This window comes from Platalea leucorodia, assembly GCF_965183815.1.
Source record: "Platalea leucorodia genome assembly, chromosome: 21".
NCBI lineage: Eukaryota > Metazoa > Chordata > Aves > Pelecaniformes > Threskiornithidae > Platalea > Platalea leucorodia.
In genome coordinates, this window is record NC_138843.1 from 4,604,592 (window position 1) to 4,632,296 (window position 27,705).

At 56.5% G+C, this 27,705-nt stretch overlaps 2 protein-coding genes across 4 annotated transcripts; one reads left to right on the plus strand and one right to left on the minus strand.

Moving 5' to 3' along the window:
• Positions 1–13,438: 13,438 nt before the first annotated feature.
• On the plus strand, positions 13,439–21,142 carry DUS3L (dihydrouridine synthase 3 like). Of its 3 annotated transcripts, none has more exons than XM_082331565.1 (14): positions 13,439–13,486; positions 13,758–14,070; positions 14,590–15,174; positions 15,845–15,886; positions 15,985–16,137; positions 16,234–16,350; positions 16,723–16,788; positions 16,876–16,986; positions 17,664–17,760; positions 18,329–18,404; positions 18,729–18,917; positions 19,005–19,133; positions 19,359–20,894; positions 21,082–21,142. In XM_082331565.1, exons 1-13 carry the CDS (start codon positions 13,443–13,445, stop codon positions 19,435–19,437), a joined length of 2,001 nt encoding a protein of 666 aa, XP_082187691.1. In that variant the 5' UTR covers positions 13,439–13,442; the 3' UTR covers positions 19,438–20,894; positions 21,082–21,142. The 3 variants fall into 3 exon arrangements, with proteins under 3 accessions (XP_082187691.1, XP_082187692.1, XP_082187693.1); XM_082331566.1 differs by having other exon boundaries at positions 19,362–20,894; XM_082331567.1 differs by having other exon boundaries at positions 20,770–20,894.
• A 3,352-nt stretch (positions 21,143–24,494) lies between these two features.
• On the minus strand, positions 24,495–26,698 carry LOC309599586 (la-related protein 6-like; the record flags this gene model as incomplete). The annotated part of the gene is made up of 3 exons (XM_082331134.1): positions 24,495–25,493; positions 26,049–26,259; positions 26,532–26,698. The coding sequence occupies 3 exons, from the start codon at positions 26,696–26,698 to the stop codon at positions 24,495–24,497; spliced, it is 1,377 nt and encodes a 458-aa protein (XP_082187260.1).
• Between the last annotated feature and the right edge of the window lie 1,007 nt (positions 26,699–27,705).

Genomic DNA, 27,705 nt, shown 5'->3' on the forward strand with positions numbered 1-27,705 from the left:
AACCACAACATGTGCCGACGGGTGGCTCTGTGCTGAACAGGGAGACTTGCTCCTTGACTCCAGGAAGGCAACAAGGCTGCCTACAAACCCCACCATAAGGGCATACTCCCCTTCAGCCTATGAGGGTAAGAAAAAAGAAGGATGCATAAGGAGTGTTGTGGTTTAACCCCAGCCGGCAACTCAGCCCCACCCAGCCGCTCGCTCACTCCCCCCCGGTGGGATGGGGGAGAGAATCGGAAGAGTAAAAGTGAGAAAACTCGTGGGTTGAGATAAAGGCAGTTTAATAGGTAAAGAAAAAGCCGTGCGTGCAAGCAAAGCAAGGAATTCATTCCCTCCTTCCCATCGGCAGGCAGGTGTGCAGCCATCCTCAGGAAAGCAGGGCTCCATCACGCATAACGGTGACTTGGGAAGACAAACGCCATCGCTCCGAACGTCCCCCCCCTTCCTCCTTCTTCCCCCAGCTTTATATACTGAGCCTGACGCCATAGGGTACGGAACAGCCCTTGGGCCAGTCTGGGTCGCTGTCCTGGCTGTGCCCCCTCCCAGCTCCTTGTGCACCTGGCAGAGCACAAGAAGCTGAAAAGTCCTTGGCTAACGTAAACTCTGCTCAGCAAGAACCAAAACATCAGTGTGTTATCAACATTATTCTCATCCTAAATCCAAACCACAGCACTCTACCAGCTACTAAGAAGAAAATTAACTCTATCCCGGCTGAAACCAGGACAAGGAGCCACCAGCTTGCCCAGCATTCAGGATAAAGGTCACTCTCATGGTATTGCTCCAGATGCAGAGAAACCTGCTCCCACAAAACCTGTTTTCCACTCCCTTGGCAACCTCAGGTGTGTTGGATGGCTTGGAGAAGTTTCCAAACTCTGCATCCTTATCCCCACACCAAACAGCAGCAGTGCGTTTCCCCCTCCTCCAGATCCCAGCTCCATCCGGAGCCCCTCTCCAGACAGCGACTAATATGTTCCACACATCAGAGTTCACCTCTGGGGGGAGAAGAGCACAAATAACATCAGTAGCTTCTTTAGATGCAGGAGCACCAGCAGCTCTTCGCAGTGCTGTGAAGCCTGGGAAAATTTCATCCCGCCAAGATGCTAATCAGCACTACAGCAAACTGCTGAGTCAGGGAAACAGAAGCACAGGATTGATTTGCAGGAAGCAAAGTGCCAGATGCCTTCGCATGTGCTCCACTTTCACCCAGCCCAACAGGTTTCACCACGGCTGTGACACATTCCTCTGGGGTCCCTGAGCTCCGGCACCATCCCATGGCAGCCTCGGGGCTTGGGTCCATTCAATTAATCAGCCCTGCAAGCTCTCTGCTGATGGACCTGTATTGATCCGCCCCAGCTCTTAGGTTTCTATCTCCATTTATCAGACCTTCACGTTCTTTTAATCCCATCTCAGCTCTCCCCAAAGTAATGAGATAAGAGGCAGGCTGGAAAGGCTGATAAAAGGGAACTGAACAAATCCATTAATGCTGTTTCTGTGCCAGGAATTACAAACCCCGGCCCTTGTTAATTATGCTTGCCAGCCAGAGTCCTGAGACCACAAAGCCAAAGAAAGCCAGGCTCACTAATGACTTGCCCTGAGGAAAAAAAAAAAGCAACACCTGGAGGACCAGGACTCTTTGGTTCTTATGCCAGGCGCAGCACTGATTTGTTGTTTGGGCACAGAGGTAGGTGAAAGCAGCACTCTCACACCTGAGCAGCTACAGCATCGATTCCATGGAAGCCTAAACCAGTTCAACTGCTGGCTGCCCCAGCCCTGCCCTCTTGGCTGGACGTCCGCCCTCGCCCACGCACCCATCACAGCCTGTGCCAAACCATTTCAGCAAGCTACGCCGGCAAAAAACAATTCCCTTTGCCTTCCGTGCAGTTCAGCAAAAACTTTATTCCCAAAAGGGTATATTCCACAGAGCCTGTGTGGACCTGCTCAGTGGTAACACAGTATGTGCGTTAGGGAACGAGCCTCGGCCAGGACGTGGTGATGATGATGGAGAGCTGGAAGACACGGGATCCGAAGCACCCGTGGAGAATGTGCGGAGACCCTAACGGTACCGAGCTACCGCATGTCCGGTCACGAGGGGACACAATTGTCACCCTGCAAGTTGTTTCAAGATCTCCAATGTAAAAAAACCAAACCAACTCACCAAAGCCCAAATCACAGGAAAAGTCAAATTCAGGACATTTTGTCAAGGTACTAAATCAGAGAATGGAGGACAACCTACCAGGTCAACCGGAACATATTTTAATTGCGACCTTTGGAAAAAAAATTCCTTGCATAAATGGAGATTAATGGACATTTCAAAGGACACAGTTGCTTTAGTCTAACCCCTCCCCTCCACATTTTCCTTGGTATGTGGCCTAATGGATGCGTCAACAATGTAAAAACCAACAAAAACTAATAAAATAAATAAACCGAGACACTCATCCAACCAACACCCTTTCTGGAACAGCTTCAGATTTTATTTTGATGGATATCTTCTAAAAACCAAATCCTTTCTCAGGAACAATAAACCCTAGCCACTTCAGGGAAAAACATATTATAAGATTTGCCCAGGATCCCCGAGTTTATGGGAGGCAGAGGCAGGAATCCAGGTCACTGGTCAGGACCACAACACTGAGCACACTGGTGCAGAAGAGCACAAAGCATCAGCGAGTACCTGATTTCATCCTGACCCCTAAGGTTTTCATCGCTTGGGACTTTTCTCCTTTTTGAGCAGATATTTGGGCTCCTGATGGTTGTTGGTCCAGCAACTGGGATTCCGGGAGCCAGCCCCAGCACTGTGGAAGAGGCTGTGGCTTCCTCTCTTTCCTGGAAGCGATGCCCACGGACCAGGTGCTCCGTCTTCCTTTCAGCTCCCACTTGAGCAATCCGACGGCTCGTTAGGAAATGGACCTAATTATGATTGATGGATGGGGACTGGGGACTATTACTCACCTCTCTGCAGCAGGCAGACCATAGAGGATACTGCAAAGGAGAATTCAACTGCAAATGCTGCAACTGCACAGCACGAACCCGGCCTGACTCCACAGACCCAGAACTTCTACCGTTCCCAAGGCTTCAAATCCTGAGCAAAAGGCAAATATCAGATTAGTGTCCTGACATCCAAAATGAGACCAGGACCTTGCTGCAGCAGGAACTGCAGGGCCACAGAGCAGGACGTTGTTGGAGGCAACCTAGGCTCTGGAGCACGAGCAAATTAAATAAACACAGGAGCCAAAAGAACACGGAGGCTGCAGCACAGAGGAGGGAAAAACAGATCTTTGAATAAAACCAAAGACGCCCAATTCCTGTTCCACCATGAATACTTAAAAAGCGTCCATGGGTTCTTCACAGCTGATGGAACATCTCACGCCTGTGCTTCCCACTTGGTACCACTGCCCGCGAGGCTGCACGCTGTCGGGGCTGATATTCCCCATCTGGTGGCAGGTTTCTTTTTCTTCTGAACCAGTTCCAGTTCACCATGTAGCCTCCAAACACTTAATGCTGTACTGGGGCCGTTGGCAGTGGCCTCAGGGCAGAAATAGGAGGTTTAAATGGGAACTATTACAGGATGAGAAGTTCATGGGCTAGGCTAGTTTTTGATCCCATTGATAGTCCTCCCTGGACTAGCCCTTGCTCTGAGGGTGGTTTGTTGGCTGAAAAAAACCTTTGGGCTCAAAGGCACATAACAGGCGCAGATCACAGGAAATCGCAAAACTGAGTCCAAAATTTTAAGTCCACAAATGCTAAGTATTTTCCCTCTCAAAGAAAGAAAAGGGTTTCCTAATTAGTGTCCTTTTCTATGTTCTCCATCTCACCTTCTTTGACGGTGGGAGAGAATATCCCACCCATGAAGATATTCAAACATCCAAGCCCTGGCTCCAGCATTTCAGTCTTTGCACGTGAGTATGAAGGCTGCAAAACAGTGGAAGAAAGCAACAGAGAAAGCCCAGAAAACAACAGAATAAACCCCAGGCCTCTCAAATCCCAATTCAGTATTCAAGCTGAAACCAAACTTCTCTAAGCTCTTTGTACATGTACCCACCTCAACAACTTGGAGATCAGCTAGCAGGAGAAATCAGGGCTTTTTATATTACAGCAGAGAAAGGCACAAGAGAATATGCCAGGATAATTTAGTTCCCGTTCTATTGGCTGCAGGTAGATTAGCTCAGACCCCAGAACACAACATGCTCAAGCAACCCCTGCAAAGCAAATGTTCCTGTCCTGGGAGAGGGGGAATAAAATAAATAGGATCAGCCAGATCAGTTCCTCAAACTGCTTTTCTGCAATCACACAAATAGTTGCATCAGTGCAAAGGAGAGAGCGGTACGGGGCAGCTCACGGGAAAATACGTTCAAGGAAAGCGATGCTTAACCAGACTAGAGGAGGAGGGAGGGTGTGGGAAGCATTCCTGACCCAGATTGTATCAGGAAAATCACCTTCTGCTTCAGCTCTAATACACTAGGTCATCTGGGAGCAAGACCCTGCGGGCAAACAAGGACTGAGCTCCTCCCCACCAAATGTGCTCCTGTCTCACCGTTTGCCTTGTGGCAGGTGCCACAACTCCTGCTAAACACCATCCCACTAAACCATCCACCAGCACTTATCGGGCTTTATCGCATTTTAATCCGCTGTCATCCCATCCTTCACAGGGCAAACGGGATGAAGCTGCAGCAAAGTCTGCCCAGCGAGATAAAGGCGCCTTCTGCAACCCACGGCAGGACTGCTCACCAGGGCGGCCCCGGCAGCAAAGCTGCTCGGTGCAGCTGGAGGGTGATGCCCATTCCAGCCAGGACCCGTCAGGGCACCCTGCCTGAGCCAGGGCACCCTCAGCACCCACTCCTCCTGGGCTCCCGCAGGCTCATAACCCCCTCTCGTGGCAAACACACGGCCCGCTGCTCCCTGACCCCCCACGGGAAAGACTTTTCCAGCACCGGATCCCACTCTGGATTTCCAGAGCCCTTTAGAGGCTCTGCCGACGAAGCACATGAATATTGATGGTTTGCAGAGATGCAGCAGAAAAAGCAGCTGCAGGGAGACAGACTCTGCAGAGCCAAGTTCAGCAAACGCTGCCCGGTGCAGAACCTCCTGGGGCGGGAGAAGGGAGGGGGAAACCCGGAGCTTTTTGTGGGGAGAAACGGATCGAGCTTTTCAATAGTGCTTAGGGAACCATGATCCTAACTTTAACCAGGAAAGGGCACCCCATTCCTTAAAGCAAAGCTTTGGAAAAAGCTTCACCTGTTCTTAAAAGTGACACACTGGAGTAGCAGTTTTACAGCTGGACAGATTTGCATTGCTCGAGCGCCTGCGTTAGCAATCCCGCCTTGTAGGTCAAAACCAGCAGGAACAGGCTCCGGCTACCTACCCCTGACTCACTTTGGGTTGGCTTTTGGGGATTTATTTAAAGCAATGTTTTATTCTTAGTGTGGCCATAGAGCCGTTTGCACATTTTAACATGGAACCTGCCCTCTGCTGCTTTGCTGAGCAGGGGCTGTACTGGGAGTAGGAGAAGCCCTTATGGACTGATGTCCTATAGCTCCTATATCTCTCCTCACACATCAATAATCACAGCTCCTTCCCATACCCATTACAGCCCCTGTGCTGCAGTAATGCCAGATCTCACATGCATACACCCTTCCAACACACCCCCTACTCTTCCCCTCCCCCCCCCCATCTGCTCCCCACCTTGCTGCGCAGGAACTGGGCTACGCTGCAGCGGGCTTTGGAGCTGTACGTGCCAACTGGCCACCGAGCCCCCGCTCTGTCAGCTGGCCAACTGCCCCAGACCTCCCTTCGAGGGGGCACAAATTTGGGTACTGAACCAAGCCACCCACCTCTATGAAACCTGCAGGAACTCAGTGCTTTTGAGACATCTCCCCTCTGCCAAACGCTGCTGCAAGCAGCCCCGGGATCCAGCTGTCATTAGCAGGGGGACGGCTGCAGGGGGAGGGAGCACGCATACCGATACACACAGATGCGATCTTGTGTCAGTGCTAAGCCAGCCTAGAAAGCAAGGGTATTAGTCCCTGCTGAGAAGGGAGACGGGGGCAGAGGGGGAGAAACAAACGGGCAGGAAGTTTTCCAGTTCAGGAAGGGGAGTGTCAACGCTCGCTGCAAACATCGCGCTCTCCTCGCTTCCCTACCAGTACAGCGAGTTCTGGTAGCGCAGCTCACGTTCAGGCTCCAAGACCCCAGCCAAAGGCCATTTGCTTTCTTCTGGACTTTTCACATCCCAGGGACTGCCAAGCTCTCCTTGGAAAAAGCTAATGGCTGCTCTCAGTGCTGCTGTTCCTTCACCCTCCAACAGCATGAGCAGAGCTGCCAGCAGCTGTTCGAGTGCAGCGAAAAGCCAGAAGGCACGGTTTGTCCTCCATAAGCACCCTAAAGCTCACATATGATATTTATTAGGACTGCTAAACCAAAGCTGGTTCACTCTCTCTCCCTTGTGCTCTGAGAAGGAAGAGTGAAGCGACATCTTTCCATCTCAAAAGCAATAACATTGTCTGGGGACAACACTGCCTGTCCCTTTGCCTCTTCTCCCACTCATTTGCACGGGACCATGTCCACAGCACAGGGACGGCTGCCTCTTTTTCACAGAAGGGCTGAGCTAGCCTTGAAGTTACAGGGATGCCAGCCAAGCGCGTGCTCTGCGGCTGAGCTGAACGCGAGCGACCGGCGCAGGAACGCTGTGGTCACTGCGCTAGTGCGATCCCCTCGAGGCACCTCTGAGCCGCCCGGAGCGGCACAGCTACGCAGGGCACAGCTACGAAACCATCTGGCTACAAATCCCTTAAGACAAAGGGGGACCCCCCCATCAGCTGGGCAGGGTCCTTGACACACACGGGAGCATCTCTCACTCCAGGCAGGCAGGGGCAACTGCCTCCGATACTTGTTTTTTTAAGGCATACGGTAAGTTTTCCAGAACAAAGACAGGATGAAAAACTGGCACACCATCGTACCGAGAGATGGGGGAAAACTGGGGATGGTTCTAATTTTGCAAAACCTCATCAGCTGCTGAAGCGTAGGCCGCTCCAAGTTTAGATGACATTGCATCGGTCCTCTCTACCTTTTAGTCAGGAGGAGGAAGAAAAAAAAAAATACATCTACCCCAGTTTGCAAAAAAGCAGATGCCAGGAAGGGCTTTGGATATAACTGGCACTGAGATTTTATTTTTCCAAAATTAAATGAAATTGTAGGGTTTTTTTTCTTGTAAATCCATATTTCCAGCAGGATGCTGAAGAGGACTGAGTGAGTGAAGGACATGGCACGAGTGACCCACCCTGCTTATCTTTCGTGGTATCGGCTTGTCCCGCAGTTACAGGCTCAACAGCCAACTCATACGTAGAAGGGATCAGGAAAGAGGCGATTCAAAGCAGACGCTTCATTCAGGTGCCGCAGGAAGAAAGGTGAACAAAAGGGTACAAAAGGATGCTAAGAAACAACATGGGTCCAAAATTCAACATAAGGGAGCTCAGAAAAGCACTGTGCTTTTAGACAGTGCCGCAGAGCCGCCCTCCTCCTGGGGCTGAGCAGCGCACAAGCGCGAGGGACGAGGCTCTGCCACCTCTCCCCCAGCCCTGGAACAACATCCATCCTTGAGCAGGGCAATCCCCCGGGCCACTGCATGGAGCGAGCCATGGTTGAGGCGAGGTAAGGTCCAAAACGGGCTATCAGAAGAACGTGCTTCAGCCTTTTGTTTCTGGGCCTCAGTACCCACTGCTGAAAGCAGCCATGTGTCAGTCACAGGCCACGCTATCACAATTAACAAGCTAAGCAAAGCCATCTGTGACCCTAAAAATCAACAGATGTTGTTCCTGTGACTCATGCAGGCAGAGCAAACATGAGGACAAACAGAGGCAACAGCAAAGATCCCAGTTTGTTCGCCATTCCTCGGTTTGCGAGCTCCCCAGCTCGGCTCCAGGACTGCTGCTGAGCTGCAGAGGCAACATGCTTATAGCAGCCAGGTTTTGGGGAGAAAAACATTGCTCACCTGGAATCCAACAAACTTCTTGTGCCAGTGACTGGGAGGAACTCGGCACGGAGGATCCGCCCAGGTATGGCATGGGGTGCAACTGCTAGCATAGCATGGGATGGGTCTTGCGAAAAAGATCCTGCTCCATCACCACGTGGCACCGGGGCTCCATCCACATGTAAGCGAGACATACAGACGAGCAGGAGTCTTATGGCCTGAGCACGCAAGAACACCCACCATGCACACACGCGCGTTTCAACATACATCCAGCGTGGGAAAGGGTAGAGGCAGCCCCAGTCCGCCCGGGGGAAGGCGGGCGGCCGCGCAGCCAGGCAGCTGCGGGAGCCACGGTGCTGGGGTGCCAAAGCAGGTCCCAGCAGCAAACCTGCAAGGGAAGCGGCTAGGGGTGAACGGGAACACACACTGCGCTGGTGAGCAGGGCAGAGATCACATTATTATTCATCAATGACAGGAAAAGTCACCAAAATAGAAGTTTTGGAAGGTTCCAAAACTATTTGTGTAGTGGGGCCAAATTTGACTAATAGCTTCAGCCAAAATGGAGAAAATAATTAGAAAAACATTGAAACATGTCATTTTTAGTTCTTCTTCTTTTCTTATTTTTTCTAAATGAAACATTTCACTTCGGAAATGATGAAACATTTTAGTCACAGCAGGATCTTGGAGCCTTTGTCCCAGTGAAACAGGAATGTTTATTCGTTTTGTCACTTACCGACTGAGTTAAATGTCAGGAGGAAATCTCAGTGTTGCTTTTTCATGTAAAAATAAAAATAAAAAATGTACAAAAATGATTTTATCTGGTGGTACAGGGCATTAGAAGAGGCCAGCTAAAGGGCTGAAGGCAAGCACCTTTCCTGTCCGGATCCTCAGCTCTCCTGAAGTCCCAACAGAGGACGGAGCCACGGGGGATCAGCCAACCTGCACGGAAAAGCGACAGGGTGACCTCAGGTGACAGAGGAGGTCGGAAGAGAAGGGTCCCTCCCAGGAGCCTCTCTCCCTACCAACCCAAGGAGCTGCCCCAAAATGGCCCTGGGAACAGCAGGGTGGAGGGCGACGAAGGCTGGGAGGAACATCAACGCCTGGTGTGAAAAGCCCCCCGCAGCTCCCAGGATGGGAGAAGCGGGGCCTTCCCCCGCTCTCGCGCCCGGGGCGCCGGGGAAAGCCACATCCTGCCTCTTCCGTCACGCAGAGCGGCCTCTGCCAAGAAATCGGCCTCTCCCGTGACTGGTGCCTTGGCTTAGTCTTATTTTAGGGTCTGATGAAAAGACTTGGGGTCTTCTCCAAGCTTTACTAATGAAGGGCTGAGTGCCACAGCCAAGAGACTCAGGATCCCACACTGCTCCCTCGCTCCTACCACTCCCACGTGAGCCCAGATGTCCTGCGCGTTTCCTTCCCTCGCTCCTTCCTCCGTTCGAAATCCCTGCCCACGCACCATGTAGACTTTGCAGATCCAAGACCTCACCGCCATGGTTTGTTATCGCAGTTTCGGGAACGATCGTTCCTGCCATAGCTGGTACAATATCCACAACAGGCCCTGAACTCCAGTCCACTTCCAGCGCACCGACAGCTTGTCCCAAAACCACACAGGCCTTGCCCAGATAATGACCTTTAACTACTCCATCCATGGGCCAAACGCTAAATCAGCGCTTCAAACAGCTCTTAAACTATCCAAGAGGGAGCTACGGCAAGAGATATTTTTCTGAACGCCATTACACCACTGCCTGCCCAAAGCCTGGCTCAGCCATTTACAAGCATTGGAGGAGCACACCCCGTTTCCAAAGTGTCCCACCACAGGTCTTCTTGGGGCAGACGCGGCATGGTGGCTTTTGGGGTCTTGGTGTGGGGTACGGAGACCCCAGCACGTATCCACATGAACGGCCAGCTGCTGGGAGGAGACCGAGACCTGGTGATTACAGTAGGGAGGGAATTGGGAGCCGGGGCATGAAACTGGAGAGGGGAAATGTTTAAGTTTTAATCTTGGAAACAGCTTCCTGATAGTAGATTTATGAGCAATGGGAATCGTCTCCTTTGCAGAAGGCTGGAAGCGCTGCTGCACGGGGCTTTAAAAACAAGACCGGATAAAAGAGTAGACAACAGACATGAGGAATGGATTTTGCTTTGACCAGAAGATGGATAGGACCCAGTGGTTCACTTCCAGCCCTGGCTACCCTGCCCATACATCAGCGGCAGATTTCACACCTGCCTTCTGCGGCATTTGCCCATTTACACGATTAACCAGCAAAGGTTGTCAGAATGTTACTGCGCTCCTATGAAAGGCATCCAAACAAATCTGACCAGCCCAGATTTCTATCCCCGCTCTCACCCCACTGCAGCTGTGGAGGTGACCTCTTGGGGCTGCTACAGAGCCTCATTTTTCAGCTAACGCCTGGGTGTAGTAGCCAGAACCAGGGGCTTGACACATCCGACTTTTGTGCGGGAGCCCGTGGAAGGGGTATTTTCATTAATACATGTGTGTTGTTTAACTTGGACGCTGAAGTAGCTGAACTTTTTCTGACTTAGTCCTCCCTGTATATATATCACACTTTCCTGTAATCAACCTTTCCTTTTTTCCTGACTTGGCCTTTCCCAGTGAGTTCTCGGGTATTGATTTTCTTCAAAGCTGCTTTAGTGCTGCTGAAGGATATTGAAGTGACAGCTCTGGCCATCCAAGCGCTATACTCACCCACGAAAGCCGTCCAGCTCAGGCAGCCGCAATGCAGGCTTGACAGCTCCTCACTCCCCCGGCCCCGCTTCCAGCCTCAGTATGACCCGACCACAGCAAGGGGTGAAAACACTGAAGCAGCCAAAAGAGCAGCACCTCTCCGTACCCCGCAGATTCCCCTGACTTCCTTCGTCTACGTCCTCTCGCAACCACGGGTGAACATCAAGCCGCTCGGCTGCGTGCGGCTAAGCCCCCATCGCATCGGGCAGGAGCGGCCGTGTGGATGCACGGCACAGACCGCAGCTGGCTCCGATGTGGTGCCCGCGAGGCTGTGGCAGAGGTGACAATCCCAGGGGCTCCCTGCTCCGCTCCCAGACCCTTCACCAGGATCTGTTGGGAAGCTCGCCTGAGGCTCAGCCTCATAAAACTGCCGAGGCACTGCCCTGAGAAGGGATTAGATGCGAAAGTCTGTGACCTCAGCTGAGTACAGCAAGTCAAAAGCACTCTGACTTCAGGCTTATTGCCCCACAAAAACATCAGTGAAATCATTTCATTAATCCCCAGGGCCTCATTTCCTTCCTTCCCTCAGCCAAGCTGAAGCTTAAAATAGTATTTTGCATTCCTCATTTTTCACTCCAAAACTAATTAATACCCAATCAGCCAAAAGCTCTTCTCACAGCAGCCTGGCTTGATCATGCAACCTGCCCACCCCTGGCAACAGCAAAAGCACCCTACCAGGCTCCCGGCTCCTCCCAAAAGACATTTCTGATGGAGCATCTGGAGAGAACTGCGCTAAGGCAACAGAAAACAGGAAAACAGTAAAATTACAGCCCCACGTGCAGTCTTACCTCTGTCCCACGTGCGCACACAACTCTTACACGCCCATAAACAAACTCATGCTGCGGTAATTCCCCGCCACCGCAAGCACGGCTGCTCTTCACCAGCTTCTAGCAGCCCCTAAAGGCAAAAACGCCAAGTTACCTTCTGCCTCCTCTTGTTGGTACCGGCGCTACAATGCGGGGCTGAAACCGCACTCCTGCTTTCCCGGGCTCGTGGAAACAAAGAGGCAATTTCTTTATTCGGATAAAAGGGCCTGGCAAAGCCCTCAGATTCAGCGCAGGGCGGGGAACGGGAAAGAAGATGGAGCACGGGTCTTTCTTCATTTGGACTTCACAGCTATTTCTCACCCTCTCGGTAGCCCAGGCCAAGCATGAGTCAATCGACAGGGCTGTGCAGATGACAGAGCATAACTGCAAAGGAAGGGACGCGAGCCTAAGCTGGAAAGGAAACCTCACCCAGGAGAGCTCCGAACATGTTACCCCATGAGACATCGAGCCCCTTCGCTACAAGATCCTTCTTGCTCGAGGCCCACGCTACCAGGCACGGGCTCAGAGGATCACAGATGAGGCGCTGGCCCTTCCTGGCACGCAGGGACTATGGACCTGGAAAGGCTGTAACGAGTGTCCCAAACACGTGGAGAAGATGTGGCAGCTACGGAGGAGGGAGCAGAGGTCAGCGTGTGCCGCCTCACACCAAACACCCCCCACTTCATGTCTGTTTTTCAGCTTGAACTTCCACCCACGGACCAAACGCAAGGGCAGACTCCGCGCTCCAGCCGATCTCACGAGCGCCAGCCCTCGCCCGCTGCGTTAGCGGGACAGCCTCATTAATGCAGCCACCAGAAACGTGTGGCAGGACCTCAGATCTGGAGTTAGTTTTGTGTTGGCTACAGCCCATGTCGAGGGCAACCGCAGTCCCCAGAGACGGGGGGGCCTTGTCTCAGGGCCCCCCCACCCCCCTGCAGCCTGCCCACGGCAGGAGGACGGCGCGATGGCAGCAGCCTGCTGCGAGGAGCACAGGCCGGTTCTGCCCAGGGGCCATCAGCGGTGGGAAGACAAAGCCCTCCCGTGCCGCAGCTGGGTTGAGCTTGAAAATGTTTGCAAAGGGTAATACGGAAAATCCTGTTGCCGGAGCAGCCGCAACAAAATTCTGCCCGTGGGACAGCTCTGAAGCAGATTTACAGCTCTGTGCAACAGGAGATGGCTCATCCCCTCAGTTTAGACTGAGCCTAGCAACCAGGCCTTGCATTTACCACTTCAGTAAAGACCCCAAGCATACAAAAAACCCCACCAAGCGCCCTGCACCTCTGCAGAGCTCCACCTTCTCCAGCTGACAGCTGTTAAGAGGCAGAAGGGCCAAACCCTCTCCCCCGCATCGCAGAACCCCACAGAAGCCACCGAAGGCCCACAGGTGGTTTCCCCGTCCCTCAAGCCGTGACAAGCCCTGCTCCCGCCAGACAGCGAGGCCTGGGCCAGCAGCTGGCATTAGCCCAGCAAACCCTGGGCTCCTCGCAGGACCCCAACCAGGAGGTGCCCCAAAATAGAGAGAAGCGCTGAAGAGTCACGACAAGGGATGACACCGGGTGGAAGGGAGACATGCCACCCCCTTCTCCCCACTCGGGCAGCCCCTCAACCGGCCCCGGGGCAGCAGGGCTGCCTGCCCCCACGGCCAGGCCCTTCCTAAGGGCCTCCCACAGCCGACAGGCCCCAGCGAGCCCAGAGCCTCCCACAGCCGGACGGGCACGGCCCTCGGTGGCGCTGCGGCCCCTGACAGAGCCCGGCCGGGCGCCCGGCTCCGGTCCGCGCAGCGCAGCGCAGCCTACCCCTACCCCCGGCCCGCCCCACCCGCCGCTGTGAGGCGGCCTGGCCCCAGCCGGGCCTTTTATACCCGCCCGCCGGACTCGCCCCGCCCCGTCACGTGGTCCCGCCCCGCCCCTACGTCATCACCGCGTGCGGCAGCATGGCGGCGGTGGTGGCGGCAGGGGCGGCGCCGGTCCGCGCCCGGTGAGTGCGGGCCCAAGGCCGCCCCCGCCCCTCCCGTCCCCCCGGTACGTGCCCGGCCCCGCCGTACACCCCCCCCCCCCCCCCCCGGTACGTGCCCGGCCCCTCCGTACCCCCGCCATGTGCCCGGCCCCGCCATAACCCCCCCGCCATGTGCCCGGCCTCTCCGTACCCCGGCAGCCCCCGCTCCCCTCAGGCCGCCCCGTCTCCCCCCTCTCCCCGGGCACCCCGCTCCCGCCGTCGCTGCGGTCACAGCGGGGCTGTGTCTCCGCAGGTTCCTCGCCTCCAAGGAGCAGTTCCATGCCTACCTGCGGGCCGGGGGCGAGCCCGGTGGCCAAGCAGGCAACGAGGGCGAGGAAGAGGAGGGCGAGGAGAAGAAGGAGGAGGTTGACAGCTGCCAGAGCGAGCCCCCCGCCAAACGGGTGAGGTCGGAGGACCTCGGTCAGGACGGGGAAAGCCGTGAGGATGCTGGAGCAGCGGAGAAGGAGCCTGGGGAGCGGAAGCGGGCCCGCGGGCAGAACAAGAGCAGGCCGTGCATGAAACCCAACCACTACGAGCAGAGCAGGCTCTGCCCCTCGGTCACGCAGGTAGGGAGCGGGGGCCCGGCTCCGGAGTGGGGAGTTTGGGACCCCGGTGGGGCATTTGGGACGCTGGTGGGCCCTTCCTGCCCAAGGGCTGCATTGATTTTTAAGTCTAGGAAAGCGCGTTGAGGATAGAGCCGCACCAGGGCAAACTCCCAGCAGGGAGAGCGGAGCAGGGGGCTGTGCTGGCCAAACCACCTCCGTTGGCTGGCTCGGAGAGGGTGGAGTGGGATGAGGTGAGCAGGACAAGGGAAGCGTCAGCTTCCCTGAAGCGGTAGTGCTAAAATGTCCCCTCAAGTGGGTACATCGCTGCCCTTCTACGGGACGTTCCAGCAGTCAGCTTCCTGGGAGCATTTCATGGGATGTGCCTGATGTCACCCAGGGAGCGATGGGTGCTCGGAGCAGTTCTGGCCCCTCTCTGGGCCGGGCAGACCCAGGCTCACGTCGCCTGTGCCGGAAGGTACCGGCGTGGCTGGGCAAGCAAGCGGGGGACAGAGATTTTGACCTCCTCTTTATTGTTTTAAGGGGTGCGCAGAGAAGTGCTACTTCGGCCCACGGTGCCGCTTTCTTCACGACGTCGGCGAGTACATGGCCGCGAAGCCGGCTGACCTGGGGCGCAGCTGCGTGCTCTTCGAAACCTTCGGCAAGTGCATTTACGGCGTCACCTGTCGCTTTGCCCAAGCCCACCTTGGGGACGGCTACCAGAACATCGTCAACACGGACCTGGCCAAGCAGTGGGAAGGGAAGTCCCTGGTGAGGAACAACCTCTCCAAGGACCTCCAGCACCAGCTGCGCAAGAGGAAGTTTATCTTCAAGAAGGCTGACGAGTACCTCCGTGGGCTGGCCAAGCCCCACGGCAACGGCGGGAAGGGAGGCAAAGCCACGGGGCAATCTACAGAGGAGCAAGAGGTGTCCGACTGCACAACACCCCAGGAGGCTCTGGGAGACAGCCCCGAATGTCCTGTGCTACCGGAGCAGGGAGACGATCCCAAACCGGACGCCTTGCAGAGCCCCGGCCCCACAAGTGGCGAGGAGGCTTCCTCCATCAAAACAGTGGGCCCAGTGACAGATGAAGATATTATAAAGCTGCGGTCATGTGAGAAGAGGAAGGTGAGAGTTTGGTCGAGGGCTGCCGTCTCTCGGGTACCTGTGAAGGGGTTAAGATTGTGCTTGGGAAGACAGAAGAGACCTCTTAGCTGGGTGAGAGGCAGGCAGAGGACAGAGCTGCCTGGGGACCGCGTTACTGTCATGAGAGGGGAAGGGTGCAGGAAGGTGAGCTCTGGGGGCTGTGGTGGTGCCCTTGGAGGGGTGAGAACCAAGAGAAGCTGCAGCCCCTCGCACGTGAAGGAGAGCAGGGACTGAGTTGTCAGTGAGGGTGGATGTGATCTGCAGGGAGAGCCGAGGCTGGGGCTGGTTGGTTTGTGTGTACGGCACAGTGCTCTCCTGGGGTGAGAGCATTGCCTTCTTCCTCTCCTCCTCCTCACCTCCATCCTTGCATCCATTAGCCAGTCTTGCATCCCTCTATATCTGTAACTGCTTTGAGTTTTCTCCAAGCTGAGCAGTGAAAACAAATTGAGCAGTTCAAGTTTCTGGGTCTTGTATCCAAATGATACGTTCTCTTGGAACAGCTGAGGTTCTCGAACAAAACCAGTGATTTCCTGGGTTTCCTGCTGAGTTTTACCCAAGGCAAACAATAAAATTGGTAACTGGAATATCTTCCTGTTTAACCACTGCTGGTTCAGCTCTGCTAGCATGCCTCTCCGTCCTTCTTGTTTTCCAGCTGGAAATCCAAGGCAAGCTCTACTTGGCTCCACTGACCACGGTGGGTAGATAATTCTCTCCTTTTGTCAAAATTTGCCATTGCCACATTTGGAACAGAGCAAATCTCCTGACAAACCATCTCTCTGCTGTCTCTTTCAGTGCGGTAACCTCCCTTTCCGAAGGATATGCAAGCGCTTCGGAGCAGATGTCACCTGTGGAGAGATGGCTGTGTGCACAAACCTGCTTCAGGGCCAGTCCTCCGAGTGGGCTCTCCTCAAACGGCATCATACCGAAGATATTTTTGGGGTGCAGGTTAGTGCTATCATCTTGATAACCAAACAAATGAGAACTCACTTCTGAGGAGAAAAGCTTCTTCTTGAGCTCATGCAGCCTGTCCCTCTTTGGTAGCTGGAGGGAGCGTTTCCGGACACGATGACCAAATGTGCAGAGCTCCTGAACCAGACAATTGAAGTGGACTTTGTAGACATCAATGTCGGGTGTCCCATCGACCTGGTCTACAAGAAGGTAAGAAGACATTCTGCAGCATGTTTTGCTTCTTTCAATAGATGCTTCTTTTGCCTTGTCCCCCGCTACCTGATCTGCTTCTGCCAGTCTGATCCAGAGCTCCCAGTTCGTTTATGGGCACTAGACGTCCACGAGAAGGCAAATAAGCTGTTCAGAGAGCACGGGATGGTTAGCTGTCTCTGCCTGGCAGCAGGCAGAAGTTGGGAGGGAAAAGGGCTGTGGGTTTTTTTTGTTGAAGATTCCCCTTTCTCCAGGTCTTGGGCTGCTCCAACTCTTACCTACATTCCCTGAGTAGAGGGCTGCTGTTGAGCAGCTCCAAGGAGGCTCTTCACTATGCAGAAAGTCTTGACTATGCCGCTTTTTGTCCCCTAGGGAGGAGGCTGTGCTCTGATGACTCGGCCCAACAAGTTTGAACAGATTGTCCGAGGGATGAACTCGGTGAGTCAGAGCGCCTGCCGGCAGCGGGAGACGAGCTGATGGAGCCGGCTCCTGCCTCGGCCTGGCCTCACTCCCCCATTTCTGCAGGTGCTGGACGTCCCGCTGACTGTGAAGATACGGACGGGGGTACAAGAAAAGATTAATGTGGCTCATAAAATAATCCCCAAGATCCGGGAGTGGGGAGCATCCATGGTCACGGTACAGGGATACTTGCTGCAGCGTGAGGTTGTTGGCTGGTGTCTGGGGAATTCTGCTTGCATGTCACCCTAGAGCACGGGGTGCGGGTGCCCTTACCCTTCCCCACAGCTGAGCAGCTCTTTCAGACACCTTTGACCAGCTGCGTACTACCTTTTAGTGTTTTCTGCTAATAACAGAAAAAAAATCAGACACAGAGAGCATTTTCCTAGGTGCTCCTGAGCCTTGGATCCATTACAAAGGGAGATGGTTCCTGCAGTGCTCCCGAGCCTTGGATCCATTACAAAGGGAGATGGTTCCTGCAGTGCTCCCGAACAGAGCTTTCAGCCAAATAAACCTGGTTACAGCAGGGCTGGGGAAGCGATGGGGCCATCTCATTTGCATGCAGATGCGTAGTTCCTGCCCACAGTGAATATTCCCTTTCCCTGTGAACGGTCAGGTCTTGCTCCGGCTTGCAAATAGCCGAAACGTTACTCAGAAAGCATCCAGCCCTTTCTCAGCTCTGCTCACCACTTCCGCAGCCTGGGCTGTTAGCAGCTGGTGGGGCTGTAGATCCAGAGGGATCCCTTACCCCAGCCTGGTGTCATTGCCTTTGCTGAAGCACCTTCCTCCGCCGCTCCTGGTCTGCCCTGCCTCCTCCAGAGCATTCGGTGAGGTCTCGCTGTGACTTTCTTCCCCAGCTTCACGGCCGATCCAGGGAACAGCGGTACACAAGAGGCGCCGACTGGGACTACATAGCAGAATGCGCTAAAATAGCAAGCCCCATGCCTCTTTTTGGTAGGTGTTTCTGTTGTTTTGTCATGTGGACTGCAAGTGCCGCAGGTTTGATTTGAAATATCTTTAAAAAAGAAAAAACCAGACTCCCGAGGACATTTAGCCCTGGGGAGAAGGGAAAGGTTGGAGTATCCCCACTGCTGCTGATGACACGGTGGAGTGAGTTATCAGCAGCTCCTGTGCCGCCCAGATCTGCCCGTGTGCTTGGGGCCAGGCGTGACGAGCACTGAGTGGAGTAGGGGGGAAAGGGACAGGCAGGAGGACACAAAACACCTGGTTTTTAGCAGGTGCTTTCTCCCTTGGGCACCGTGGCACAGACAGTCCCAGCTGAACCTTCAGGCCAGGGGCTGGGAGTGGAGAAGAGAGGAGAAGGCTCTCCTTTTCCTCGGAAGGGGAACGTTAATCAGAAACATCCCTGGGAGCCTCTAAACAGGAGCCCCGGAGCCTCTTTGGACCAGCTGGCTCTTGGAGCCTGTGTCCATTTTGAATTTTATCCCATGCCTGGATTAACTCATTTTGACTTGCCCTCGTGTATCGCTTTGACCCCTGGCTTCTTCCTTCCTTCTGGCAGGAAACGGTGATATTTTGTCTTACGAAGATGCTAATCGAGCCATGGAGATGGGTGTTTCGGGAATTATGATTGCAAGGCAAGTGCCTCTGTTTCCCCTTTGCTTCTGAGCTCTAGTCGTGCAAGAGTAAAAAAGGAATTAAAAAAATACTGAAACATACCCAAAACACGAGAAGTTTCCTCTTGGTAAAAGTACTCTTTGACGCTTGGTAAAATCAGTTTGCTTCTGTGGGAACTTACAGCAGCTTCCTGTTGAAATGGAGGAAAAAAAAAAAAAAGCAGCCTTATAAAGTGGTTTATAATGGCAAATAAGTGCTGGAAAGTCTGTTAAATGAGCTGGCAAATTCAGAAGCATCAGTCACGGGAATATCAATGCACCTTTTTTTTTTTTTTTTGGCTACAGAGGGGCACTCATCAAACCGTGGCTTTTCACTGAAATTAAGGAACAGAGACACTGGGATGTCTCCTCCAGCGAGAGATTTGATATCCTCAAAGACTTCACCAACTACGGCCTTGAGCACTGGGGGTCCGATACTCAGGGCGTGGAGAAGACCAGGAAGTTCCTGCTGGAGTGGCTCTCCTTCCTGTGCAGGTGATCCGCCCCCGCTGAGAGGTCGTTACCGCAGCAAGCCCCTGCCGTTGGAGCGATAGCACACCGTGCCGTTACGTTTCGTTGCAGGTATATTCCAGTTGGCTTGTTAGAATACCTACCTCAGAAAATTAACGAGCGGCCGCCTTACTACATGGGGAGAGACTATCTGGAGACACTGATGGCAAGCCAAAACGTGGATGATTGGATTAAAATAAGGTAGTAAAGCATTGAATTTCATTTAAATTGCTAGGGAGGGCCATTGCAGAGCCCCACAAACTCACTGTGCCCGCATGCATCCTCCAGAGAGGGGGTAATGACTCTTTCCCGTCAGTTTAAGAGGTTGTAAGAAAGCAGCAAGGGTTAACCAGTGCTTTACTTTGAGGTTTTAACTGGGCGTGAGGTTGCTGTAAAGAGCTCTCTCAATCCCGGTATCTGCTTCAGCAGGTCTTCCGGTACTCGCTGCAAATCTCGACTAGCTGACCTCTCTCATGACACGCTGTTCATCCCAGGACAGTCGTAGGAACCAACAGCGGAGAGCGCAACGACGGGACGTCTCAGGCTTTCGGCATCAGCTCCCTCCGTGCTCTGCCCGGACAGTCCCACCCTGCCAGGCCCCTACAGACGCCGAGCGGGAAGGCAGCCCCCATCCCCAAGTTAGGGGAGCTGAGCCTTTTCCCTGTTTTTCATTATCTGATTTCTGAGTTCACGCAACAAAGCGCAGGAAACTGTTTTTCCCCACATCCACGAGTCCTCACGCGCTGGCTTGAAATGACTTTGCAAGCTCAGAGCCAGCTAAAAGGAGAGCTGGAGCAGCCAGCTGCTATTTCCCATCTCGTAGAAACAGATTAGCAAAAATAGAGCATGGCTACAGCCTTCCCTGGTTTTGCTAATCCTCATCCGTTCGTTAGCACTGTGAGCAGCTGCCTAAAACCACGTTACAAGTACATCAAGTTTCAATCAGAATTTTTAAATGTCATTTTTAAAGCAGCACCTGCACAAAGCTTTGTAACCTGTCGTCTTTACCGTGCCATGTAATAGACATTTATAGCTGCAAGAACTCAAAATTTTAAAGCAATTTAGGTTTATTCGTTAAAGCTCATTTTAAGGAGACACTAACCAGAAGCAGGGTTCTCTGAGCGCACGATTTCTGCTTTTGTGCTGTAGATTCAGGCTCTTGCCGTGCAATTCTGTGCCCTGCTGGGCTGCTCTCTGCCGTGTCTTACGGAAAGTTTTAGTGATGCCGCGTTGAACCAGCATCCGGGAAATAAGTTACGCCTCCTTGACTATAACGAAAATGACTCTGCACTGAAAATACGACGTGTGTTCCAAAGCGTGAAATAGTTGAAGTCTTAAGCTAGGATAAATCTGATCGCAATAGAACTGGCTTACATCATTTTAGGATCTGACCGTAATACTTTTTGGCACTACCAGGGTTTTGGCTCTGCACGAGCGCAGCAAGAGGTGGGGAGGAGCTTTTCAGAGGCTCGTGTTGATTTTAGGCACGTCCTCGCCAGCGGTGACGCTGGTATTCAGGTCACCAAACTTCAGAACCCGTTTTGGCATCGACGCTCGGTGATTCCCCAGCAAGAAGGGCATTGCCCTTATCTGGAGGCTGCGTCCCTCCACTCCCGTGGTTCAGGGTTAAAGCTCAGCACCAGAGGTGGTTTTGTGCAGCAGCCCTAAGTTTTCGGGAGGGTAAAGGCTTGGTTTGACACGTCTGACTGCAGTCACCCTCGCTGTAGAGCCACGGGGCCACCAACAGCTGAGTACCGGTGGTTTTGTTGTACTGAACACAAACCTCTCCTTGGTTTTTGTTTTGTTTTAATTTTTTTTGTTCTTTTCTTTCTTCCAGTGAGCTGCTTCTGGGACCCGTACCTACCAGCTTCACCTTCCTGCCTAAACACAAGGCAAATTCCTACAGATAGGGCTGACGAGGCCCCTTCCCACGGCGTCGAGTCAAGAGGCGGCGTCGGGATGGTGTGTGTCGAGGAGCGGGGTTGCTCAGCTGCGCTCCGAAATGAAATAAAGTTTTATGTTTTTAGAAGCGCGCTTGCCTTCACGCCCCCGGCATCGGTCCCTGCCGCGAGTTAGGCAGCAGATGGCCCTGCACAATCTTGCAGCCAGAGGTGCCTCGCTAACAGAGAGCAATCTGTTTCATTAACAGGATACAGGCCAGGAGAGAGCTTCGGCCTCCAGTTCACAGCAGGAGTTGTCCTGACTCCCCCGGGCCACACTCTGTTCACGTAGCAGGAGCGAGAGGCCTCTGTTCCTACCAGGACGTCCTTGGTAGTGCCAAATCCCGCACATGGGAGGAGGGAATGTACTAACCCAGTCCCTGGAGCCCTGTAGAGCACAAACGGCCCCACCATCTCATCGTCAGATGTTGTGCAGAATCCAGTCCTTTTTTGGGAGCACGCAGCGGTGGCTGCCGTCTCCTCCTGGGGGTCGTGCACCCGGGGAGAGCGCGGCCCCCTCCGAGGGGGATCCAGAGCTGCTGGTTTCCGAGCAGGAGACTTGGTGCTACTTGAGCAAGGGCTGGGGGGAAGCGTGCCACCGAGTGACGCTGCGTGACCTTCCCTCGTGCCCTCGAGCTCCTTTTTCCTATCTCCGCGTCGCTCCAGTCGGCGCAGCACGCAGAAGCACAGGCAATAGTCACAAATGCATTTGCCGAGTGGCACGAGGAGGCTGCGGATGCCGTTTGGTCCCCGCACAGCTCGGCTGGATAAACTTACTCTTTTTTTCCCCCTGAAAAATACTATTTAAAGCAGAAAGCACTTGCTCCCACAGCCCCCGAGAGCTGCCCGTAGGGGCCGGGGCACCCCAGCCCCCCTCAACCCTTCCCCTCCCCAGGAGGGGCCGGGGAGGCTGCTGGGGCGGGGCGGAACCCGGGGAGCCCCCACATTCCCTCCGGGGAGACCCCAGCGAGTCCTTAGCAGCCGGCAGCACAACAGACCATGGCGCTGCCACCGCTGCGGCTCGCACCACGCAGCCCCCGGGCCCCGCCGGCGCCCCGGCTGCTTCAGCCTTTTGTGCTCCCCGAAACCTTCTACCCCCAAGGTAGGGACCGACCCGAGCCCTGCAGCCCGGGGACGCTCCCGGGGGCGAGAGCGGAGGTGACCGCCGGCCATCGCTCCTGTCTCGCTTTCAGGCTCAGCCAACCTGTGCCGACTGCCCGGGCAGGAGCAGCCGCTCCCCGCAGCCTGGGCACCCCCAGCGCAGGGGGCACCCCAGGCCCCACCACCAGGTACGGCACCCCGCTCCGGCACCTTCAGCATCCCCACCGCCCCCGGCAGATGCGGCACAGGGATTCACAAGCCCGGGCAAGCGGCCGTGCCCTCGGCTGGCTGATCCGCGCCCAGTAAATCCACTTTCCAGAGAATTTCCCAGATATTTGGGGCCATCTCTCCCTTTTCACCTCCTAGAAGCGACTCTCCTCCCTGATTTGCAACCCTATCCCGCCAGCACAGCGGCTCGCCCGGCGGGCAGCGCCCCGGCCACAAGCTCCCCACGTGCCTGGCTCAGAGCCGGCAGACGTTGGCCATGGGGGCCGGCTCGGCGGGTGCCCGTGGGGGGTCCCCATGGCCCAGCACGGCTCCTACTCACCCACGCAGGTCTGCAGAGGGCTCCATGCGGCTGCTTCTTCGACCCCCGCATCTTCCACATCCAGTGGACGAGCACCAACCCGTCCCCACCGGCCACCGCCACGCTCGGCCACGGTGCTGCGTCTCTGCCGGGTGCTGCCCTGTGGGACCCCGGGACCCTCCAGGGCCAGCTGCAACACCTTGCACCCTACAACCATCAGGGGACAGCGGTGGCCACACCCCCCCAGGTGCTGCCATCCCTCCCCAGCTGCCAGCTCATTGACATCTCCGGCACAGCCACCCCCGCAGGGACTCCCCCGGGCAGCAGCGTCCCCACCAGCCCCTCTGCTGCGCCCCACAACCAAGCCCTTGGGGACCCGGCCGGCGACCTTGCGGTGTCCGAGGAGGTGCTGCTCGAGGAGGCCCTAAGGCTCTTTGGCTGCTCCCTGAACGCGGTGGGAGCCAGCCAGGATGGTCCTGGCAGCAGCCCCATGCCCGAGGACCCTGGTGACACCGGCGCAGCCATTCCCCACTGCGACTTCGCCTCGCTCTTGCTGCCCGAGGAGCTGCTCAGCCCCGACTACAGCGTCCCCGAGACGGCCAATGCCATCCTGAGCCTCGAAGAACTCCTCACCATCGGGATGGAGCCCCAGGACCTGTGGGAGGAGGTGGACAGGGACCTGCCACCGTCCCCGCCTGCCGCGTCAGAGAAGCGGGGGAAGCAGCGGGGGAAGAGCACCCCGGCAAAGCCCCCCAGGAAGCGCCGGGCTCTCGCAGCCAGCACGGGGCTGGCGGGGGGGGATTAGAGCCAGGGCTGGGGGTGGACGAGGGGTGGTGTATTTGGGGGGTGGGGGGTTAGAGCAGCTTTGAGGGGATGTTTTTTTTTTTTTTTTCCTCTCCATTAAAAGCTGTTTCTGCAGAACGGCTCCGTGCCTGTCTGGGAGGGGGAGGGAGCCCAGCGGCCACTGGGAAACAGCACCCAAGAGGTGCAAAAGCCCCACTGAGCCCCAAATCAGAGCCAGCGAGCCCCGAGGGGCACCAAGCCACCACCAGCGGGGCAGGCAGTGGCGGGGGGACTCCCCTGTCCCCTTCCCCTTTGGCAGGGACAAGACAGACGGGTCCCTGCAGGACTCACGGACACAGCCCCACGCAGAAAGCAGCACACAGTCCCTGGGGCAAGGACAGACCTCAGGGGCTGGGAAGGGGACAGACACACACGACAACAAAGCCTGCAAGGCCTTCGCCATGAACACGACCAGCGTCCCCTCCAGCGGGGACAGGGCTCGGTGCAAAGCCCTTCAAAGCCTCAAGACAATCACGCCCTTCCTTGGGTCCCCCCGGGCTCAGCTCCAGAGCCCGGCTTGGCCTCACTGCCGCAGCAAGACAACCCCAAATCACCCCAAGAATGGCGAGGGAGGGAGCTGCAGGCCGGGCAGGGACCCTCCTCCCCTTGTCTGGCTGCACCTTGGGCAGCCGCAAGACCAGGAAGGGAAAAATAATAATAAAAAAATCACTGCACCGGCCAGAAAGTGCCTGGAAACTTCATCTCTCTTTATTGCCCATTTCCCATCCGAGCTCCACGACCTGGGGCCAACGCAGCCAACGGCGCCTTCGGGAAGCGGCCTCACCTCTCGGGTCCGGCTTGCAGACGGTGCAGGGTGAGGCCCCCGTCGGGGGTCGGGGGGGATAAGCCCCTTCCTCAGGGCAGTCCCAGTGATGCCACTGGGGCGGCGGGAGCTGCTCTGGACCCCCGGCAGGCGCAGTCCCCTTGGCGTCAGCACGGCGCAGCTCCCGGTGCCGCTGCTGCTCAGCGTCTCGCCTCGCACGCTGACCCGCCCCGAGCATCGTCCTTGCCCCAAAACTCCCGTGCCCTGGAGCAGCGGCACCGCCACCGCCCGCAGCTCTCGGGGGCCACAGAGAGTTATTCTGCTCGAGAGAGGGAAGAAAAAAAAAAAAAAAAAAAAGAAAAATCCCCAAACCCAAACATAAAGGAGCCTCAGTGCCGGAGGATGAGCTCTCCTCTGCTGCTGCAGAAGCCCTTGGTGCCATCGGGGCCGTGGGGCAGGCGAAGCACCCCGTCCCGCAGGCCCAGGGGCTCAGGCATCTGCTTCGCTGCCAGGGGGTTGCTGGGAGGAGGTTTGGCATCCGGAGAGGGGCTGCTGTGCCAGGGCGCCCAGGCACCCGCCCCGCTCCCCCAGCCGCAGCCGCGGGGCCTCTCGGTGCTGGAGCAGAGGCCGTAGCAGCTGCCGGTGCCCAAGCCTGTCTCGAGCGGAGGGAAGACTTTGCTGGTGAGGAGCGATCCAGCGAAGGCGTTGCCCAAGTTGCTGGGCTTGAAGTCGCTGCCGGGCCAGACGGGTGCCGGGGGGTCCTTGTTCAGGAGGGGCGGTGACGCTGGGGCACCGTCTGACTCCAGAGAGCTGCAGAGCAGGGAGTCCCTGAGGCCGTAGGGGAATGTTGCGGCCGCCGCCTGTGCCTTCCAACCCAGCTGGTCCACCAGCTCCTCCGCCGCCTCCCTCTCAGCCCCAAGTTTCTTCTTGGAGCCCTTCCCGCAGAGCCGGACCACCCTGATGCTTTCGCCGCCCGGTCGGCTTTGGCGGCCGAGGTCCTCAAAGGCCCTGCGGGCGCTCTCCAGGCTCTCGTACTCCACCAGCGCGCAGCACTTGCTCAGCAGCTCGGGGAAGCGCGACGTGTATTTCCGCACATCCGAGGGCAGCTTGCGGCCCGGCCGCAGGATGCGGATGGAGGCGATGGCGCCGAAGGGGCTGAACATCCTCGTGATGGTCTCGAGGAAATTCTTCTGGAGCGGCAGCAGCGCGTCCTGCTCCTGGGGCAGCAGCTCCCAGGCCAGCAGCAGTTTGCTGGGGGGGATGCTCAGCAGGGACTCGGGGACGGGGACCCGCCGCCTCACTTTGGTGCCCTCCTCGTTCACCTCCAGCAGCTCCGAGAACTGCAGGGCGTAGAGCGTGAGCCGCCAGTCGCGCGTCAGGTATTTCACCTGCGGGAGAGAGGGGGCCGCTGGGTCCCCGTGAGTCTCCCCAGGCAGGGACCACCCTAAACCCGTCCTCCAGGCAGGCTCCAACCCCACCAACCTCAAGTCAAGGCAAGGCAACGCACCCCTTTCACGTGAGCATCCTCGGGGTTTGCAGAAGGTCCCCAGTGCCCCCCAGACTGTGGCAACAAGCTCCGGCTTCCCTGCGTGTCACACCACCAGTGTTTCCCTGCAGTTTTTTGGTTCAGGGATGATCTCTCCCAGAGCAGCCCCGGGGGACCACGGGCAGAAGAGGCAAATCCAGCCCTGGGGGTGGTTTGGGGACTGTTGCCGCTTCCCCAGCCACCCTCCCTGGTCAGAGAACTGCTGCAGCCCACTGAAGGCAAAGAGCAGAGCCCAGCTCTGCACCACCAGTGCTTCGCCGGGGCACAGACAGCCTGAGCGGAGCCAGGACCTCCCCAGACACCGCACCGCAGACAGCCAGCACCCACCCAGCACCCGGGCATCCTCCACGTGAAGGCCGCTTCCCACCCTGGCTGGCCGGCACCATGGGCTGCCTACCTTCTTGAAGGACGTCAGCAGTTTGATGCTGACAAAGCCCATCTTGTTCTTCTGGACATGTTTCAGGAGGAAAGCGTCCTTGGCCAGGTTCTCATCGGAGAGGTAGAACTCCACCTGGGACACGATCCTCCGGACCAGCTGCGGGTCAGGGATGGGGGAGTCGCAGCCCAGCAGATCAGCCCCCAAAGCATCGCTCACGCCGCAGAAGCTCCTGGCAGAGCAGCAGGGACGCAGGCGTCAGCTGGGGGCCTTTGGGATGCGCAGCGCTGCCTGGTCTCAGCCTCAGCGTTACGGTTGGCAAAGGCCAAAGGCACCGGGGAGAGCCAGGGCTGCAGGGGAGCAACGCCAGCCTGCGCCCTGCGAGCCTCCTGGTGCCGGGAGCGCCAGTGCGAGACCATGAACCCAAACCCACCCCAGACCTCGGGGACAAACACGAGGCAAAGCCTGGGCTCATCCCCCCCGCACATCCCAGCGGCCACGTACCCACTGAAGCTCTCAAAGAAGTCCTCCTGGCTGAGCAGGGCGAGCGATCGGCTCCGCGGTGGCCGGAGATGCAGCGCCGGGAAGGAATTCCTTTGCGCTGGCAGCCGGGCGCTGCAGCCGGGCTGGGACCCAAGCACTAAGGCCACCCCAGAGCTACGTGATGACATCGTCCTTCATCTGGGACATTACAGAGGAGAAGGACAGCGCTGGGACACTTCTTGACCACAGCCAGCCCCAGGGCAGCCCTGCAGCCCCCAGCCCAGGGATGGGGGAGCGAAGGGGGCTGGGTGCTGCGCCCTTACCTGCTTGGCAGCGCCGGGAAAGGTGGGAAGTCCTGGCACTACATCCTAGAGACCCGCAGGCAGCAGGCCCCGACCCTCCAACCTCAGGCTCCTAAAAGACAAAGGGAAAAAAAGGGAAAAGAAAGCAAGCAAAAGCCCTTGGGGGCAGTGGGCTGCTGGTTTTTAAGAGCAGCCACCCAGAAGGAGTCCCAGCGGGCGGTTACGGACCTGCCCCCGCCGAGACCCGCCAGGCTCCAGGTGAAACCTGTCTGCAGGTTAAACGGCCCCAGCTGAGCCCTGGGAGTGGCCAGGCTCCTCCGGCCACTGCTGCTGAGCCAGGCCAGGCAGGCAGAGGAGGGGCAGAGGTACTGGTACTGGTACCCAGTGGTACCCAGCAGGGCGGTGAACTGCTGCCATGAGGCATCTCGGTCCGTGCCTCAGTTTCCCTGTCTTGCGCAGGGACAGTAACCATCACATGGGGGTGGAGGGAGCGTTGGGTCCAAGGCACTGTTCGGGCTCCTGGTGCTGCCAGAGTGACAGGCAAAGGTCCTTCGCCCTGCAGAAATACCCCCCACCCCAATGAGAGGGAGCAGAAGAGCCCCAAGAACGGGCTGAAGCCCAGGGAAGGGCATGGGCTCCCTGGGGGGGGTGAGGCTCCGGGGCAGGACGGTCCATAGCTTTGGTACGAGATGGGGAAGGAGGTCCGGGATGAAACTCATCCCTGTTGCTTGATCCCCACGTTGGGCAGCAGCGGGAGGGCAACGTGGGGACAGGGACGTGGCTGTCAGAGCAGCGGGGGGGCTGCGCCAGGCTGGGGGCGATGCCAGGGCCCGGGGGGGCTGTGGAGGCGGCCGAGAACCAGGGCTGCCGTCTGGAGGGGTCGATCCTGGGAG